The 18305-nt window shown below is 62.5% G+C and overlaps 3 protein-coding genes across 3 annotated transcripts in view; 2 read left to right on the forward strand and 1 right to left on the reverse strand.

The window, feature by feature from the left end:
* The first annotated feature begins 2650 nt into the window (after window positions 1-2650).
* LOC116184386 (acrosin-like) lies at window positions 2651-7142 on the forward strand. Its single transcript, XM_077783162.1, has 6 exons — window positions 2651-2732; window positions 4401-4473; window positions 4593-4856; window positions 5326-5591; window positions 5720-5865; window positions 6663-7142. The coding sequence occupies exons 1-6, from the start codon at window positions 2651-2653 to the stop codon at window positions 7140-7142; spliced, it is 1311 nt and encodes a 436-aa protein (XP_077639288.1).
* Window positions 7143-8946: 1804 nt separating this feature from the next.
* Window positions 8947-11803, forward strand: LOC144246291 (acrosin-like). The gene is made up of 4 exons (XM_077783163.1): window positions 8947-9152; window positions 10210-10475; window positions 10605-10750; window positions 11399-11803. The coding sequence occupies exons 1-4, from the start codon at window positions 8947-8949 to the stop codon at window positions 11801-11803; spliced, it is 1023 nt and encodes a 340-aa protein (XP_077639289.1).
* Window positions 11804-13433: 1630 nt separating this feature from the next.
* ARSA (arylsulfatase A) overlaps window positions 13434-18305 on the reverse strand; it is a 14694-nt gene continuing 9822 nt past the window's right edge. The window contains exons 5-8 of the mRNA XM_077783729.1: window positions 17829-17953; window positions 16523-16650; window positions 14644-14746; window positions 13434-13828 (exon numbers count right to left, since the gene is read on the reverse strand). Of these exons, the coding sequence (XP_077639855.1) occupies window positions 13494-13828; window positions 14644-14746; window positions 16523-16650; window positions 17829-17953 (691 nt within the window). The 3' untranslated portion in view covers window positions 13434-13493. The remainder of the gene's footprint in view (window positions 13829-14643; window positions 14747-16522; window positions 16651-17828; window positions 17954-18305) is intronic.

Below are 18305 nucleotides of genomic sequence, written 5' to 3' on the forward strand. Positions count from 1 at the left end.
CCCCCCAGCACCCCCTTTGTGCCCCCAGCACCCCCTTTTTGCCCCCCAGCACCCCCTTTGTGCCCCCCAGCAGCGGCCCCGGCAGTAGGCACACATCAGCACAGCGATGCCCGCCGCGACGAAGGCGGCCACGAGGACACAAACAATCGTGAGCGTGTCCGGCTCCATGGCCTTGGGGACATCTGTGGGGTGACAACGGCACGTGGGGTCAGCAGCCAGGCCACCCCTGGTGTGGGCAACCCCAAAGTGCCCCGGGGGAGCAGGCGGGGGCAGACAGACATGCCAGGGACAAGGGACAGACATGCCAGGGACAAGGGACATGGCAGGGCATGTGGGGACCCCAAATAGGGCAGGGGGACAGGGCAGGGACACCTGAACTGCTCAGGTGGGACAAGGGACATGGCAGGGCATGTGGGGACCCCAAATAGGGCAGGGGGACAGGGCAGGGACACTTGGCACTGCTCAGGTGGGACAAGGGACATGGCAGGGCATGTGGGGACCCCAAATAGGGCAGGGGGACAGGGCAGGGACACCGGCACTGCTCAGGTGGGACAAGGGACATGGCAGGGCATGTGGGGACCCCAAATAGGGCAGGGGGACAGGGCAGGGACACCTGAACTGCTCAGGTGGGACAAGGGACAGACACCTTGTGGGGACCCCAAATAGGGCAGGGGGACAGGGCAGGGACACCGGGCATTGCTTAGGTGGCACAAGGGACAAATCAGGGCATGTGGGGATCCCAAATAGGGCAGGGGAACATGGCAGGGACACCTGGCATTACTCAGGTGGGACAAAGGACAGACACCTTGTGGGGACCCCAAATAGGGCAGGGGGACAGGGCAGGGACACTTGGCACTGCTCAGGTGGCACAAGGGACAGACACCTTGTGGGGATGCCAAATAGGGCAGGGGGACAGGGCAGGGACACCTGGCACTGCTCAGGTGGGACAAGGGACATGGCAGGGCATGTGGGGACCCCAAATAGGGCAGGGGGACAGAGCAGGGACACCTGGCACTGCTCAGGTGGGACAAGGGACATGGCAGGGCAAGTGGGGACTCCAGACAGGGCAGGGGGACAGGGCAGGGACAGGGCTGGGCCAGGGGACAGAGCAGGTGACAGGCACAGCAGGGCATTGGCGACACCCCCAAATTCTGGCACCATGCAGATGGGGACAGGGCTGGGTACAGCAGGGAATGAGAGAGACCCCAAAGGGGACAGTGCCACCCCCGCCCCACTCACCTGCCACCCCAGGCTGCAGCACCAGGGAGCAGAGGAGCTGCGGGCCCACAGCGCGGGCGGCATAGCAGGAATAATTCCCGAAATCGGCATCGCTGATGTTCCTCAGCAGCAGGGACACGCCGCTGTCCCCTGTCCCCGCGGCGCAGAAGGCCACCCTGTCCCCAAAGCGGCTGTGGGGCTGCACGGGAGGCTGCCAGCACGGCTCGGGGTGCGGCGGGCGCCAGCCCAGGCGCTGGCTGAGGACGGGGACAGCGCGGTGGCCGCCAGCCTGGTGGGTGCAGCTGAGGGTGGCCCAGCGCAGGTCACCCCAGGGCCGCGGGCCGCAGGGCAGGTTGGCATCCTCACCGACGGCCGCTGTCACCGTGACGGTGACGGGAAGCTGGTCTGGGTGGGGACACAGCCGCGTCACTGCGCGGTGACACCAGGGATGGGGTACAGCGGGGTAGAGGGGCCACCCCCGGGACAAGGTGGCTCTGCTGGGTCGGGGACAGGGGACATCTGTGGGGACACGCCCGGTGGCGGCAGCACCGAGGGCTCGGAGGTGCCAGGACCAAGGGCTCAGAGGTGCCAGGACCGAGGGCTTGGTGATGCCAGGTCCTGGTGCCGGCACCGAGGGCTCGGAGATGCCAGCACCGAGGGCTCAGAGGTGCCAGGTCCTGGTGCCAGCACCGAAGGCTTGGTGATGCCAGGACCGAGGGCTTGGTGATGCCAGGACCGAGGGCTCAGAGGTGCCAGGACCGAGGGCTCGGAGATGCCAGCACCGAAGGCTCGGTGATGCCAGGACCAAGGGCTCGGAGGTGCCTGCACCGAGGGCTCGGAGGTGCCAGCACCGAAGGCTCGGTGATGCCAGGACCGAGGGCTCGGGGGTGCCAGCACCGAAGGCTCGGTGATGCCAGGACCGAGGGCTCGGAGATGCCAGGACCAAGGGCTTGGGGGTGCCAGCACCGAGGGCTCGGAGGTGCCAGCACCGAAGGCTCGGTGATGCCAGGACCGAAGGCTCGATGATGCCAGGACCGAGGGCTCGGGGGTGCCAGGACCGAGGGCTCGGAAGTGCCGGCACCGAGGGCTCGGAGGTGCCAGGACCGAGGGCTCGGAAGTGCCAAACAGCCCCGTGTGAGTCACACCGCCCCGCCGCCCTGCCCTCGGGGTCCCCGCGGTGCTCTCCGCTCAGGGGAGGAACGGGGGAGGGTGGGGATGGGAAGGGGGTCCCCGGGAAATGGGGGTTCTGCCCGGACCCCCACCCCGCTGCCGGTGGGTACCTGCCCGGGCAACGAGCGGACACAGAGCCAAGAGCATCGCGACGGGGACCAGCGTCATCGCGGTGACGAGCGGAGCCGGCAACTCCTGTGGGACGGCACCCTCAACAGCGGGACACCCCAAAACCCTGGGGGCACCCCAAACACAGCCCCCCATGGCGAGGGAGGGACCCCGGGGGTACCCAGCCCCCACATCCGGTGAGAGCAAGGGGGGTTACGGGGCTGAGGACTGGGCAGGTACGGGGCAGGGGGTGGGGTGTATGGGGCAGGGGGCTGGGCAGTTATGGGGCAGGGGGCTGGGCAGTTATGGGGCTGGGGGCGGGGGTTTATAGGGCTGGGGGTTGGGAAGGGGCAGCCGTGGGTGTCGGGCAGCACCCCGCGGTCCCCGGGATGGCCGGAGTCCCGGCCCGGCCCGGCCCGGCCCCGGCTGGGGACAAGGGACAGCCCCGGCCCCGGCCACTCACCATGGCACGGGTTCCTTCCCGCTTGCAAACTCGGCCCGGGCGCGGCGCAGCCAGCATGGCCCTAAAAAAAGCGCCGCCAAACATAAACATCTGCCCAAAGCCCCGCCCAAAGCCCCGCCCAAAGCCCCGCTCAAAGACACACTCAAAGCTCCGCTCAAAACTTCGCCCCACCAGCTTCGCCTCAGTGATCTGCTGTGCCCCACTCATCATTAACATAATTAACCCCATCATTAACATAATTAACATTACCATAACATATAATAGCAGAATGTAGGTAGTGTTAAGACAGAACCAAACACTGTTAAATCTCTTTCCACAAACCACAAGGACTGGAACCTTTTCTTTCCATAAACATGCATGATTAATGTAACAATATCTTAATGTATTAATGTGTCAAGATATAATTAATGTATTAGTGTCTAATTATATGTTAATGTATTAATACATAATAATGTATTAATAGACATTATTAATGTATATTAATTATGTAATTATATATAATAATGTAATAATATATATGTAATAATATATAAGTATGCTTGAACTGTATCATTAATACAAATTATCACAAATCGTATATATTAATATTATTACATTATGAATTAGTGTTATTTGTAATGCAATATAAATTATATATGAATAAATATAAATTTATTATTTATTTTTCACGTATAAAAACGAAATTTAAAAAATTATATAAATGTATGACATAATATATAAAATGTATTTAGATATAAATTTTATTTATTTTGTCTTTATAAATTTCATTTATATATAAAATTAATTTATATATTAAAATTTATGTATATAAAATTACAGCGGGAGGTGACCCAGGGACAGCGGGAGGTGGCAAGGGGACAGCAGGAGGTGACCTGGGGACATTAGGAGGTGGCCCAGGGACAGCGGGAGGTGACCCAGGGACAGCGGGAGGTGGCCCAGGGACAGCAGGAGGTGACCTGGGGACATTAGGAGGTGGCCCAGGGACAGCGGGAGGTGGCCCAGGGAGAGCAGGAGGTGGCCCAGGGACAGCGGGAGGCGACCAGGGGACAGCAGAAGTGGCCCAGGTACAGCAGGAGATGGCCTGGAGACAGCAGGAGGTGGCCTGGGGACAGCGGGAGGTGACCCAGGGACAGCAGGAGGTGGCCTGGGGACATTAGAAGGTGGCCCAGGGACAGTGGGAGGGTGCCTGGGGACATTAGAAGGTGGCCCAGGGACAGTGGGAGGTGGCAAGAGGACAGCAGGAGGTGGCCTGGGGACAGCAGGAGGTGGCCCTGCCCACAGCACGGGTGGCACCGCGCCCTCGTTACGGTCTCTGCCACCCCAACCCTTCCAATTTTCCGCCACTCTGTGACATCAGCCCGGCCTGGTGGCACCGTGGGCACTGCCAGGGCCGCGGGTGGCACCAGAGGTGACAGTTCTGCTCCGCCTCTGCCACCTGCAGCGATGGCTTTGCTGGGGCTGCTCCTCCTGCTGGCCCTGGCCGGGCCCGTGTGGGCCACCTGGGACACCTGCAGGTCAGGGGGGCTCGGGGACACTCGGGGGCTTCCCTGGCACAGCCTGGGCACAGAGGAGCCCCTCGGGGTCCCTGTCCCTGCTGTCCCCGAGCAGGGCGGTGATGGCTCTGTGCTTCCAGAGGCACCTGCGGGCTCCGGCCCTTGGCCTTCGACCACAGCTCGCTGGTTGGGGACTACGACCCCAAAGATGGGGACTACAAACCTTTGGCACCTTCCGATGGCGGCGCCCTCGTCGTGGATGGCCCCGGTGTCCCCTCAGGGACCTGGCCCGGCGTGGTCAGCGTCCAGGCCACCCTGGAGAACGGCACGTGGCACATGTGCTCGGGGGCACTCATCCACCCCCAGTGGGTGCTCACGGTGGCACAATGCTTCTTCGGGGCTGGGTAAGGAGGAGCAGGGTCGGGGCTGTCCCCACAGCGGGGACAGGGATGTCCCCAGAACAGGCTCAGGGGTGTCCCCACAGCAGGGACATGGGTGTCCCCACAGGAGAATCAGAGATGTCCCAACAGCAGGGATGGGGAAGCCTCCAGAACAGAGTCAGTGATGTCCCCTCAGGAGGATCAGGGGTGTGCTCACAGCAGGGATGGGGAGGTCTCCAGAACAGGGTCAGCGGTGTCCCCACAGCAGGGACAGGGGTGTCCCCACAGCAGGATCAGGGATGTCCCCACAGGAGGATCAGGGATGTCCCCACAGCAGGGACATGGGTGTCCCCACAGGAGGATCAGGGATGTCCCTGCAGCCCAGGGAGGTGCCCAGAGCACGAAGGGCATTGTGCTGCCACATCCCTCGGCTCTGTTCCATCAACTTTTCCTCCTTCTCCTGCTCCTTCTCCTGCTCCTTGTCCTGCTCCAGGGACACCTCCGAGTGGGAGGTGGTGATCGGGGCCACGGACCTGGCTCGGCCGGGCCCCGAGGCCGAGCAGCGCCGCATCGAGAGGGTCGTGATGCACGAGGACTACGACGCCGACTCGGAGAGCAACAACATCGCTCTGCTGAAGCTGGAGCAGCCCGTGGAGTGCAGCGACTACATCCAGCTGGGCTGCGTGCCCGACAGCGCCCTGGCAGTGCCCGAGCTGAGAACGTGCTACATCGCGGGCTGGAGAGCCGCCCCGGACAGCGGTCAGTGCCCGGCCGGGCCGAGCCCGGAGCCGCGGGAGCCGGGCCCCGTGTGCCCGGAGCTGCGGCAGGGACGCGGCGGGACGGGGGCGCGGGGAGGTGCCGGTGCTCAGCGCCCGCTGTGCCCGCAGCCCCCGGCCCGCGCCTGGTGCTGCAGGAGGCCAAGGTGCGGCTGATGGACGTGCAGCTGTGCAACAGCAGCCGCTGGTACGGGGGGGCCGTGCAGCCCCAGGACCTGTGCGCGGGGTACCCGCGGGGCGGCATCGACACCTGCCAGGTGGGGCTGGGCCCGGGCTGGGCACGGGGACCGCGAGCCGGGCACGGGGACCGCGGGACCACCCGAGCCGGCACAGGGACCCCGGGACCCCCTCAGACAGCACAGGGACCCCCTGAGCCAGCACAGGGACCCTGAGCCCAACCCTGCCTTGGCACCCTCTGGGCCTGGCCCGGTGCTCTCCCAGCCCCGTGTCCCCACCACTGATGGGTGTCCCTTCGCCATCCCCGTGTCCCTGTCCTGTCCCATGTCCCCAGGGCTGTCCTGCCCTTCCCCAGTTCCCAGATCCCTCTCCTGTGCCTCCGTGCTGCCGTTCCCTTCCCCTTCCACCTCTGAATCCCCTCGGGCCCAGCCCAGCCTGGCCACCCCCGTCCCACCCTGTCACTGCTCCCTGCCCGTCCCCATCCCCATGTCCTTGTCCCCATCCCCCTGTCACTGCTCCCTGTCCCCATCTCCATGTCCCTGTCCCTGTCCCTGTCCCTGTCCCTGTCCCCATCCCCATGTCCCTGTCCCTGTCCCCATCCCCATGTCCCTTTCCCTGTCCCTGTCCCCATCCCCATGTCCCTGTCCCCATCCCCATGTCCCTGTCCCCGTCCCTGTCCCCGTCCCCGTCCCTGTCCAGGGGCTCCTGTTCCCTTTCCCATCCACGGATCCCTGTCCCATGTCCCAGGGCTGCCACTCCCCCTCGGTGCCTCCCTGTGCCAGTGTCCCCCTGTCCCCAAACCCCATCCAGTGTCCCCATAACCCCGAGGTGTGGCTGTGACCCCGGCACAGCCCCTGACCCCTCTCTCCTGGCGCAGGGGGACATCGGGGGTCCCCTGGTGTGCAAGGACAACGGCGGTGACTACTTCTGGCTGGTGGGACTGGCCAGCTGGGGCAAGGGCTGCGCTGGAGAGAAACGGCCCGGGGTGTTCACCTCCACCCAGCACTTCCACACCTGGATCCAGGTGCAGATGGGAATGGTGCCGCCGGATACGGAGGCTCCACCGCCCAAGCCGGAGCCACCCACCCCCACCATTGAGGAAGAGCCAGAGGAACCCGAAGAAGAACTGGAACCAGAGCCTGAGCCAGAACCAGAATCAGGACCCCATCCGGTACCGATACCGGTACCGATACCAGAACCGGAACCCATACCAGAACCAGAGCCAGAAGATGATGAAGATGAAGAAGAACCAGAACCGGAGACGTTTATAACAATTTCATTCCCCAAATCCATCCTGCTGAGGTTATTCACGAATCTGCTGGAGTTCCTGGAGTTCCTGCGGGACAAACTGGATTGAGCAGGAGGGGGAGCAGATCCAGGGCTGGCTGCAGGGGGGCACAGCCATTCCCTGCTGGAGCCGTGGCTGTGCCAAAGCCACCCGCGGTGCCCAGGTCTGCTCTGTCCTGCTCATTATCCCCCTTCCACCCACCCTGGAGATGAGCTTCAGTTTGTTCTCGAAATAGAGTTGTTCCCAATTATCCTCATTGTCAGTCCAGTCCAGTCTTGTGTGCGCAACGAGGGTGGGACAATCCCGGGAAAAAAGGGTGGGGTTGGCTCCTGGTTTGGGGGGGATGAGGGGAGGATGAGCCTGGGTGTAACTGATGGTTCCCCAGCAGCTTCTGAGGGACTCCTGGGGTCAAAACTCCCACCCTGAGGGGTCATCCCTGCTCATGGGCCACCAGGAACTCAAGGGTGCAGCAGAACTACCTTCAGGGATTCCAGAAATACCCGATAACTCACGGGGTTCCTTTACCCCTTCGTGAAATTCCTCGTCCTGGGGGAGGTTCTGGACATTCCTGCCTGGATTTAGGGGATGTCATCTCAAGGTTTGGGGATTTGGGACACAGCCACCACCACGGGACCTCTGCAGGAGAACCAGACCAGCAGGGCCACTTCAACAGCGCTGCCACCACTGCTGGTCCTGACTGTGCCACTCACAGGATGTCACTTGTGCCCTGACTTTGTGGTTTTAACCCAATTTTTCTGAATTCCATGCATTTATTGGATCCTTCCCCTCAAATTTCAGCTCTGACTTGCAAACCCCCTGCACGGTACGTGGGGTTTGTGGGGGGTGAGTTCCTCCTGTGGGCTTTGCTCCAAACCAGCACAGCCTGGAGGTGACAGAGGAACTTCTCCAGCCCAGGCTGCCCCAGCAGAGCCTCAGCTGTGCCAGGACTGGGACAAGCCCTGGAGAGGGACAGGACCGGGCATGTGGGACCCAGATTCAGCCAAAGGAAGAAACTGGGAGTTTCTAGCAGGCAAAGGCCTGGGAAAGAATGTAAATAATTCTTTATCTCTCTTGTTTTTGCATTCTTTATAGTTAAGTTCTATCACTGTGTGTCAAGCACTCTGAACCAATGGTGGTGGGTTGTTTTCACTTCAGAACCAATGGATTTGGTCCTTGTGGAGCTCTGTATAAAAGAGCAGTGTATTTTGAATAAATTGGAGTTTTACTCTCACAGCCTTCAGAATCAGAGTTCTCTTCATTCCCGTTCTGCCTTGACAACAACACGGGCACAGCTGGAGCTGCCATCCCTGTGGAGGTGCTGGAGGTGCCACCCTGAGCTGCTGCTGCCACCCAGGGCTGTCCCCTCTGTCACCAGCTCGTGTCTCTGACCCCTCATCCCACTGCCCCCGCTGTGCCCTGGGTCCCAGGTGGGATCCCCGGATCCGGGACATTCCCTCTGCTCCAGCGGGATCCCCGAGGTCCCTTCGGCCCAAACCCTCCCGGGCTCTGCCACTGCCCCCGCACCACCCGCGGCCACGGCGCCCCGCACACGGAACCGACCCTCTGTGACATCAGCCCGGCCTGGTGGCACCGTGGGCACTGCCAGGGCCGCGGGTGGCACCAGAGGTGACAGTTCTGCTCCACCTCTGCCACCTGCAGCAATGGCTTTGCTGGGGCTGCTCGTCCTGCTGGCCCTGGCCGGGCCCGTGTGGGCCACCTGGGACACCTGCAGGTCAGGGGGGCTCGGGGACACTCGGGGGCTTCCCTGGCACAGCCTGGGCACAGAGGAGCCCCTCGGGGTCCCTGTCCCTGCTGTCCCCGAGCAGGGTGGTGATGGCTCTGTGCTTCCAGAGGCACCTGCGGGCTCTGGCCCATGGTGTTGAACGAGAGCAACGCCATTCCCGAGTTCGGATCCTCGCGCTCTGCCAAGGACACGACCCTGGACGCCAACAAGGGGGCCTGGCCTGGCATCGCCAGCATCCAGGTCACCCGGGAGAACGGCACGTGGCACTTGTGCTCGGGGGCACTCGTCAGCCACCGCTGGGTGCTCACGGCCGCCAGCTGCTTCATCGGGGCTGGGTAAGGGGGAGCAGGGACAGGGGTGTCCCCACAGGGGGACAGGGGTGTCCCCATCAAAGGGACAGTGGTGTCCCCATAGCATGGTCAGGGATGTCCCCATAGCAGGGACAGGGATGTTCCCATAGGAGTATCAGGGATGCGCCCACAGAAGGATCAGGTTTGTCCCCACAGCAGGGACAGGGATGTCCCCACAGCACCATCAGGAATGTCCCCACAGCAGGGACAAGGATGTGCCCACAGGAGGATCAGGGATGTCCTCACAGCAGGGACGGGAATGTTCCCACAGCAGGGTCAGGGATGTCCCCACCAAAGGGTCAGGGATGTCCCCACAGCAGGGATGGGGATGTCCCATCAGGAGGATCAGGGTTCACCCCACAGCATGGTCAGGGATGTCTCCACAGCAGTTACAGGGGTGTCCCCACAGCAGGGATGAGGACGTCCCCATAGGAGGATCAGGTTTGTCCCCACAGCAGGGACAGGGATGTTCCCATAGGAGTATCAGGGATGTCCCCACAGGAGGATCAGGGGTGCTCAGTGATGTCCCCTCAGCAGAGACAGGGATGTCCCCACAGCAAAGACGTCCCCTTGGCAGGGTCAGGGAGGTCCCCCATCATGGTCAGGGATGTTCCCACAGCAGGGCCAGGGATGTCCCCATAGGAGTATCAGGGATGTTCCCCCATCATGGTCAAGGATGTCCCCACAGCAGGGTCAGGGTTGTTCCCTCAGCAATGTCAGGGGTGTCCCACAGCAGTGTCAGGGTTGTTCCCTCAGCAATGTCAGGGATGTCCCCCAGCAGTGTCAGGGTTGTTCCCCCAGCAATTTCAGGGATGTTCTCTCGGCAATGTCAGGGGTGTCCCCCAGCAGTGTCAGGGATGTCACCCAGCAGTGTCAGGGATGTCACCCAGCAGTGTCAGGGGTGTCCCCACAGCAGGGCCGGGTGCCAGGCCTGCAGCACCCTGTGCTGCCCCATCGCTGTCTCCGCTCCCTGTTGTGGGAAGCAGAGCGCCGGGAGCTGCCAGCCCTGTCCCTGCTCCCTGTCACTCTCCGTGGATTCCAGGGACGTCCTCAAGTGGAAGGTGGTGATCGGGGCCACGGACCTGGCTCAGCCGGGCCACGGGGCCGCGGTGTTCCAGATCAAGCAGCTCCTGAAGCACCAGCACTACGACCCCACCACGGCCAGGAACAACATCGCTCTGCTGGAGCTGGAGCAGCCCGTGGAGTGCAGCGACTACATCCAGCTGGGCTGCGTGCCCGACAGCGCCCTGGCAGTGCCCGAGCTGAGAACGTGCTACATCGCGGGCTGGAGAGCCGCCCCGGACAGCGGTCAGTGCCCGGCCGGGCCGAGCCCGGAGCCGCGGGAGCCGGGCCCCGTGTGCCCGGAGCTGCGGGCAGGGACGCGGCGGGACGGGGGCGCGGGGAGGTGCCGGTGCTCAGCGCCCGCTGTGCCCGCAGCCCCCGGCCCGCGCCTGGTGCTGCAGGAGGCCAAGGTGCGGCTGATGGACGTGCAGCTGTGCAACAGCAGCCGCTGGTACGGGGGGGCCGTGCAGCCCCAGGACCTGTGCGCGGGGTACCCGCGGGGCGGCATCGACACCTGCCAGGTGGGGCTGGGCCCGGGCTGGGCACGGGGACCGCGAGCGGGCACGGGGACCCCGGGACCCCCCGAGCCGGCACAGGGACCCCGGGACCCCCCGAGCCGGCACGGGGACCCCGGGATCCCCGAGCCAGCACAGGGACCCCGGGACCCCCCGAGCCGGGCACAGGGACCCCGAGCCGGGCACAGGGACCCCGGGACCCCCCGAGCCGGCACAGGGACCCCGGGACCCCCCGAGCCGGCACAGGGACCCCGAGCCGGGCACAGGGACCCCGGGACCCCCTGAGCCAGCACAGGGACCCCGGGATTCCCGAGCCAGCACAGGGACCCTGAGCCCAGCACACCCTGGTACCCTCCGTGCCCTCCCAGCCCCGTGTCCCCACCGCTGACAGTGTCCCTTCCCCATCCCCGTGTCCCTGCCCCGTGTCCCCTTGCCCCCAAGGCTGGCACTGTGCCCACAGAGCCCACCCAGAGCTCCCGGCAGCCCCAGGTGTGGATATCCTGGCATCGCTGTTCCCTGCTGAGGCAGAACCTCCCCTGAGCTGGTCCCATCCTGTTCCCAGTGAGGCTCTGGAGGCCCCAGCAGAGCTGGGGACGTGGCTGGGACAGAGGAACCAACCCTGGCACAGCCCCTGACCCCTCTCTCCTGTCACAGGGGGACATCGGGGGTCCCCTGGTGTGCAAGGACAAGACCCATGACCACTTCTGGCTGGTGGGACTGGCCAGCTGGGGCAAGGGCTGTGCCAGTGCCAGGAGGCCTGGCATCTTCACCTCCACCCAGCGTTTCCACTCCTGGATCCGTGCCCACGCCGGCCCCAGCCTGACAGGGCCAGCACCAGCACCAAAGGCCACCCTGAACTCGCCGGAGCCTCAAGAACTGGTGCCACCAAAGCTGGAGCCACCAAAGCTGGAGCCACCAAAGCCGGAGCCACCAAAGCCGAAGCCATCAGCAGAGAGCAGCCACCCGTTCATGGACATTTCCTTCCCGAAGGAGACCCTGACGGGATTCCTCAGGAAGCTGCAGGAGGTGTTGGAGCTCCTGAAGAACAGGACAGGGTGAGCAGGAGGGCCGGCAGATGCAGTTTTGGCTGCAGAGGATCTCCAGCAGCCCCAGGTGGTGCCGTGGCGGCGGGGCCAGGCCAGCCCCGGTGCCCAGGGCTGCTGTGCCCTGCCCACGTCCCTGCCCTGAGCCCACCTCACCAAACCTCAAGTTGATTTAATCCTTGGATTAAAGTGTTGTTGTCCGTGGTGGGGGTTTAGGGATGGAATTCTCCATTGTAATGGTCCTGAAACCAAACCCATGTTCCTGCTCCTTCCACAAAAGGCAAAGATCAGGGGTTAGAAACAATTTACTGCAAACAGCCATGTGATTAGGAATCAAACAATTATTTGCAGCAACATTAATTAGAAAATTGTAAGACAAAGCAGTGATTTACATGGAAATCCCCTGAGAACGCCCCTACCACGTTTTATCCTGGAAATAATGCCCTCGTCCATGGGAGTGAGAGGGGACACTGCCAGTGCCATTGCCCTGGGGGCCTGGACATGCCCCACTCCCAGCTACTGCAAAAACTGATTCCCGTGGCCAAAATCACACACCCAAATATCCACATTTTCAGCCTAGTTCGGTCTCCTGGGAAAAACAAGGGGGGGACAATTTGGGGAAAAGGGAGGGGTTGGGCCTGGTTTGGGGATCCTGGAATGGGTCAGGATCCTCCTGGAACGGGTCAGGGAGCCTGGAACAGGTCAGGGATCCTGGAACAGGTCAGGGATCCTGGAACAGGTCAGGGAGCCTGGAATGGGTCAGGGATCCTGGAATGGGTGAGGATCCTCCTGGAACGGGTCAGGGATCCTGGAACAGGTCAGGGATCCTGGAATGGGTCAGGGATCCTGGAATGGGTCAGGGATCCTGGAACGGGTCAGGGATCCTGGAACGGGTCAGGGATCCTGGAACGGGTCAGGCAGCCTGGAACAGGTCAGGATCCTGGAATGGGTCAGGATCATTGAACAGGTCAGGGAACCTGGAACGGGTCAGTGGTCCTGGAATGGGTAAGGGATCCTGGAACGGGACAGGGATCCTGGAACGGGTTAGGGAGCCTGGAACTGTTCAGGATCTTGGAATGGGTCAGGCAGCCTGGAACAGGTCAGGATCCTCCTGGAACAGGTCAGGGATCTTGGAACGGGTCAGGGATCCTGGAACGGGTCAGGATCCTCCTGGAATGGGTCAGGCAGCCTGGAACAGGTCAGGATCCTCCTGGAACAGGTCAGGGATCTTGGAACGGGTCAGGATCCTCCTGGAACGGGTCAGGATCGTCCTGGAATGGGTCAGGGATCCTGGAATGGGTCAGGATCCTCCTGGAACAGGTCAGGATCCTCCTGGAACAGGTCAGGGATCTTGGAACGGGTCAGGATCCTCCTGGAATGGGTCAGGATCCTCCTGGAATGGGTCAGGATCCTCCTGGAATGGGTCAGGATCCTCCTGGAACGGGTCAGGGATCCTGGAACGGGTCAGGATCTTCCTGGAACGGGTCAGGGATCCTGGAACGGGTCAGGATCCTGGAACGGGTCAGGGATCCTGGAACGGGTCAGGGATCCTGGAACGGGTCAGGATCCTCCTGGAACGGGTCAGGATCCTGCCCGAGGCCTCCCCTGGAACACCCCACACAGCGGACCACAGATCCCTGTCTCCTCGTAGTCTCCCTGCTCCCATCCCACCCCGTCTCTCCGAGGGCTCCCCGAGCCCAGCCGGGTTACGGGGCCGGGCCCCTTTCGGGGCGTCCCAGCGGGGAGCAGCGGCAGCAGGCCGGTTTGGGGGTGCAGGCGGGGTTGCAGCAGGGCTGCAGCGAGGGGTCCTGGCCCTTGTCCATCTGGCTGTCCCCGAAGCGCAGCCGCTGCTGCAGCAGCGCCTTCTCCAGGGCGATGTCCTTGAGCGCCTGCAGCGCCTCGGGGCCTGGCCGGCCCCGCAGCAGGTCGTAGTTCTCGGCGGGATCGGCCTCCAGGTCGAAGAGCAGCGGGGGCAGGTGCGGGGTGAGCGGGGTGAGCCCGTGGCACGCCTGGTCCGGGGTGGTGTCGCTGTGGAAGGAGCCTGAGCCGCCGGCAGCGCCAAAAAACGGGGCTGAGCGCGCGGCGTCCTCCGGGAGATCCGGGCGGCACCGAACGCCACCCCAAAAACCACGAAAGACACTCAAAAAAACTCCCAAAACCACCCAAAAAACCCCGAAAGCCACCCAAAAAACCTCCCAAAACCATCCAAAAAAACTCCCAAACCGCCCCCAAAAAACCCACCCAAAAAACCCCAAAAGCCATCCAAAAAACCTCCCAAAACCACCCAAAAAACCCACCCAAAAAAACCCCGAAAGCCACCCAAAAAAACTCCCAAAACCACCCAAAAAACCCCGAAAGACACCCAAAAAAACTCCCAAAACCATCCAAAAGACCTCCCAAAGCCACCCAAAAAAACTCCCAAACTTCCCCCAAAAAACCCACCCAAAAAACCTCGAAACCCACCCAAAAAAACTCCCAAAACCACCCAAAAAACCCACCCAAAAAAAAACCCCAAACCCACCCAAAAAACCTCCCAAAACCACCCAAAAAACCCTGAAAGCCACCCAAAAAACCTCCCAAAACCATCCAAAAAAACTCCCAAACCGCCCCCAAAAAACCCACCCAAAAAACCCCAAAAGCCATCCAAAAAACCTCCCAAAACCACCCAAAAAACCCACCCAAAAAACCTCCCAAAACCCACCCAAAAAACCTCCCAAAACCACCCAAAAAAACTCCCAAACCACCCCCAAAAAGCCCACCCAAAAAACCCCCAAAACCCACCCAAAAACCCTCCAAAACTCCCCCAAATCCCCCCAAACCCCCCAAAACGCCCCGGGTCCGGCGGGGCGCGCTGACCCTGTGTGTAGTAGTGCGCCTTGTAGCGGCCCAGGCGCACGGCGAAGGGGCCGCGCACGGGGTCGGGCGCCGGCGGGAAGAAGAACACGGAGCGGCGCGGGCTCTGCGGACAGCGGCGTCAGCGCCGGAGAACCGGGGGAACCGGGAGAACCGGGGGAAATGGGGGAAATGGGGGAAATGGGGGAAATGGGAGAAATGGGGGAAATGGGAGAAATGGGGGAAACGGGGGAAACGGGTGAACTGGGGGAACCACGGGAACCGGGGGAACCGGGGGAAACGGGGGAACCGGGGGAAAAGGGGGAAACGGGGGAAACGGGAGAAACGGGGGAACCGGGGGAAACGGGGGAACCGGGGGAACCGGGGGAAACAGGAGAACAGGGAGAAACGGGAGAAACAGGAGAAACGGGGGAACAGGGGGAAACGGGGGAACCGGGGGAACCGGGAGAAACGGGGGAAATGGGGGAAACGGGGGAAACGGGAGAAATGGGAGAAACGGGAGAAATGGGAGAAACGGGAGAAACGGGGGAAACGGGGGAAACGGGAGAAATGGGAGAAACGGGAGAAACGGGGGAAACGGGGGAAACGGGAGAAGCGGGAGAAGCGGGAGAACCAGGGGAACCGGGAGAAACGGGAGAAACGGGGGAACCGGGAGAAACGGGAGAAACGGGAAAAACGGGAGAACAGGGAGAACAGGGAGAACAGGGAGAAACGGGAGAACCGGGGGAAACGGGAGAAACGGGGGAACCAGGAGAAACGGGAGAAACGGGGGAAACGGGGGAAACGGGAGAAACAGGAGAACAGGGAGAACAGGGAGAAACGGGAGAAACAGGAGAAACGGGGGAACACGGGGAAACGGGGGAACCGGGAGAAACGGGGGAAATGGGGGAAATGGGAGAAACGGGAGAACAGGGGGAAACGGGGGAACCGGGAGAAACGGGGGAAACGGGGGAACACGGGGAAACGGGGGAAATGGCAGAAACGGGGGAACCGGGGGAAACGGGAGAACAGGGAGAAACGGGAGAAACGGGAGAAACAGGAGAAACAGGGGAACACGGGGAAACGGGGGAAATGGCAGAAACGGGGGAACCGGGGGAAACGGGAGAACAGGGAGAAACGGGAAAAACGGGGAAACCGGGAGAAACGGGAGAAAAGGGGGAACTGAGAGCACGGGGAGCACCGGGAGAACCAGGAGAACAGGGAGAACTGGGAGAAATGGGAGAAACGGGAGAACCGGGAGAAACGGGAGAAACGGGAGAAACGGGAGAACCGGGAGAAACGGGAGAACAGGGAGAACCGGGAGAACCGGGAGAACCGGGAGCTCCAGGAGAACCGGGAGCTCTGGTAGCCCCGTTAGCCACAGCAGCCATGATCATTTATCATTGATTTAAAATAAACTAATAGTTATCAGCTTTTTGGCATGAAAAATCTGGGTTTGTATCATCATCATCATCATCATCATCAACATCATCATCATCAACATCATCATCATCATCATCATCATCAACATCAACATCATCAACATCATCATCATCATCATCATCATCGTCATCATCATCATCATCATCATCATCGTCATCATCATCATCATCATCATCATCATCATCATCATTGTCATCATCATCATCATCGTCATCATCATCATCATCATCATCATCATCATCTCACCTGGCCGCGCCCCACCCGGTCTCTCTCACCTGGCTGTGCCCTGCCCGGTCTCACCTGGCCCCGCCCTCTCTCACCTGGCCGCGCCCTGCCCGGTCTCACCTGGCTGTGCCCCGCCCGGTCTCACCTGGCCGTGCCCGGTCTCACCTGGCCCCGCCCAGTCTCACCTGGCTGTGCCCCGCCCGCTCTCACCTGGCTGTACCCCGCTCTCTCTCACCTGGCCGCGGTGCAGCAGCAGCGCGCTCAGGTCGAAGCCGTCCAGGGCGGCCTCGGGCAGCGCGGCGCCCGCCAGCGCCGCCAGCGTGGGCAGCACGTCCAGAGAGCTGGCCAGCTCGTGGGTCACCCCTGCCAGAACGGCACGGCTCGGCTCGGCACGGCTCGGCTCGGCTCGGCTCGGCTCGGCTCGGCTCGGCTCGGCACGGCTCGGCTCAGCTCGGCACGGCTCGGCTCGGCTCGGCTCGGCACGGCTCGGCTCAGCACGGCTCGGCTCGGCTCGGCACGGCTCGGCTCGGCTCAGCACAGCTCGGCTCGGCACGGCTCGGCTCGGCTCGGCACGGCTCGGCACGGCTCGGCTCGGCACGGCTCGGCTCGGCTCGGCACGGCTCGGCTCGGCTCGGCTCGGCTCGGCTCGGCTCGGCTCGGCACGGCTCGGCTCAGCACAGCTCGGCTCGGCTCGGCTCGGCACGGCTCGGCTCGGCTCGGCACGGCTCGGCTCGGCTTGGCTCGGCTCGGCATGGGGCTGGACTGGGGCTGGCCTGGGTTTGTTCCGGGTTTGGACTGGGTTTGGCCTGGGTCTGGCCGGGGTGTGGCTGGGGTATGGCCTGGGTTTGGCCTGGGTTTGTCCCAGGTTTGGCCTGAGTTTGTTCTGGGTTTGGCCTGGGTTTCTTTTGGGTTTGGCCTGGGTTTTCCCAGGTCTGGCCTGTGTTTGTTCTGAGTTTGTTCTGGGTTTGGCCTGGGTCTGGCCAGGGTTTGTTCTGGGTTTGTTCTGGGTTTGGCCTGGGTTTGTTTTGGGTTTGGCCTGGGTCTGGCCTGGGTTTGTTCTGGGTTTGTTTTGGGTTTGGCCTGGGTTTTTTCCAGGTTTGGCCTGGGTTTGGCCCAGATCTGGCCTGGGTTTGACCCACGTTTGTCCCAGGTCTGTCCCCATTTTTTCCTGGTCTGTCCCAGGTCTGTCCCAGGTCTGTCCCCATTTTGTCCCAGTCTGTCCCCATTTTGTCCAGGACTGTCCCCAGTTTGTCCCGGGTCTGTCCCGCTCTGTCCCCATTTTGTCCCGGCCTGTCCCAGGCCTGTCCCCATGTGGTCCCGGTGTGTCCCAGGTCTGTCCCTGGTTTGTCCTGGTCTGTCCCAGCCTGTCCCAGGTCTGTCCCCATTTTTTCCCGGTCTGTCCCCATGTTGTCCCGGTCTGTCCCAGGTCTGTCCCCATGTTGTCCCGGCCTGTCCCGGTCTGTCCCCATTTTGTCCCCAGTTTGTCCCGGTCTGTCCCCATGTTGTCCCGCTCTGTCCCGCTCTGTCCCGGCCCGGCTCACCTGGCGCGATCGTGCCGGGCCAGTACGCCAGGGCGGGCACCCGCATGCCGCCCTCGTAGGTGGTGCCCTTGCCACAGCGGAGGAGCCCGGCGCTGCCCCCGCGGGCCCCGCGCAGCGTGGAGGGGCTGGACACGACACGGACACGGTCAGCCACGGACACGGACACGACACGGACACGGACACGGACACGGACACGGACACAGTCAGCCACGGACACGGACACGGACACGGACACGGACACGGTCAGCCACGGACACGGACACAGACACGGACACGGACACGGACACGGACACGGTCAGCCACGGACATGGACACGGACACAGACACGGACACGGACACGGTCAGCCACGGACATGGACACGGACACGGACACGGACACGGACACGGACACGGACACGGTCAGCCACGGACACGGACACGGACACGGACACGGACACGGACACGGTCAGCCACGGACACGGACACGGACACGGACAC

Source organism: Lonchura striata, chromosome 5, assembly GCF_046129695.1.
Source record: "Lonchura striata isolate bLonStr1 chromosome 5, bLonStr1.mat, whole genome shotgun sequence".
NCBI lineage: Eukaryota > Metazoa > Chordata > Aves > Passeriformes > Estrildidae > Lonchura > Lonchura striata.

Bases quoted from the DNA above. Each gene is read 5' to 3' on its own strand.
- LOC116184386 (XM_077783162.1), top strand. From the start codon at position 2,651: ATGGCGAGGGAGGGACCCCGGGGGTACCCAGCCCCCACATCCGGTGAG. The intron at 4,474-4,592 runs GTCAGGGGGGCT...CTGTGCTTCCAG, and splicing joins GCCACCTGGGACACCTGCAG to AGGCACCTGCGGGCTCCGGC. The intron at 5,866-6,662 runs GTGGGGCTGGGC...CTCCTGGCGCAG, and splicing joins GCGGCATCGACACCTGCCAG to GGGGACATCGGGGGTCCCCT.
- LOC144246291 (XM_077783163.1), top strand. From the start codon at position 8,947: ATGGTGTTGAACGAGAGCAACGCCATTCCCGAGTTCGGATCCTCGCGC. The intron at 10,476-10,604 runs GTCAGTGCCCGG...CTGTGCCCGCAG, and splicing joins GAGAGCCGCCCCGGACAGCG to CCCCCGGCCCGCGCCTGGTG. The intron at 10,751-11,398 runs GTGGGGCTGGGC...CTCCTGTCACAG, and splicing joins GCGGCATCGACACCTGCCAG to GGGGACATCGGGGGTCCCCT.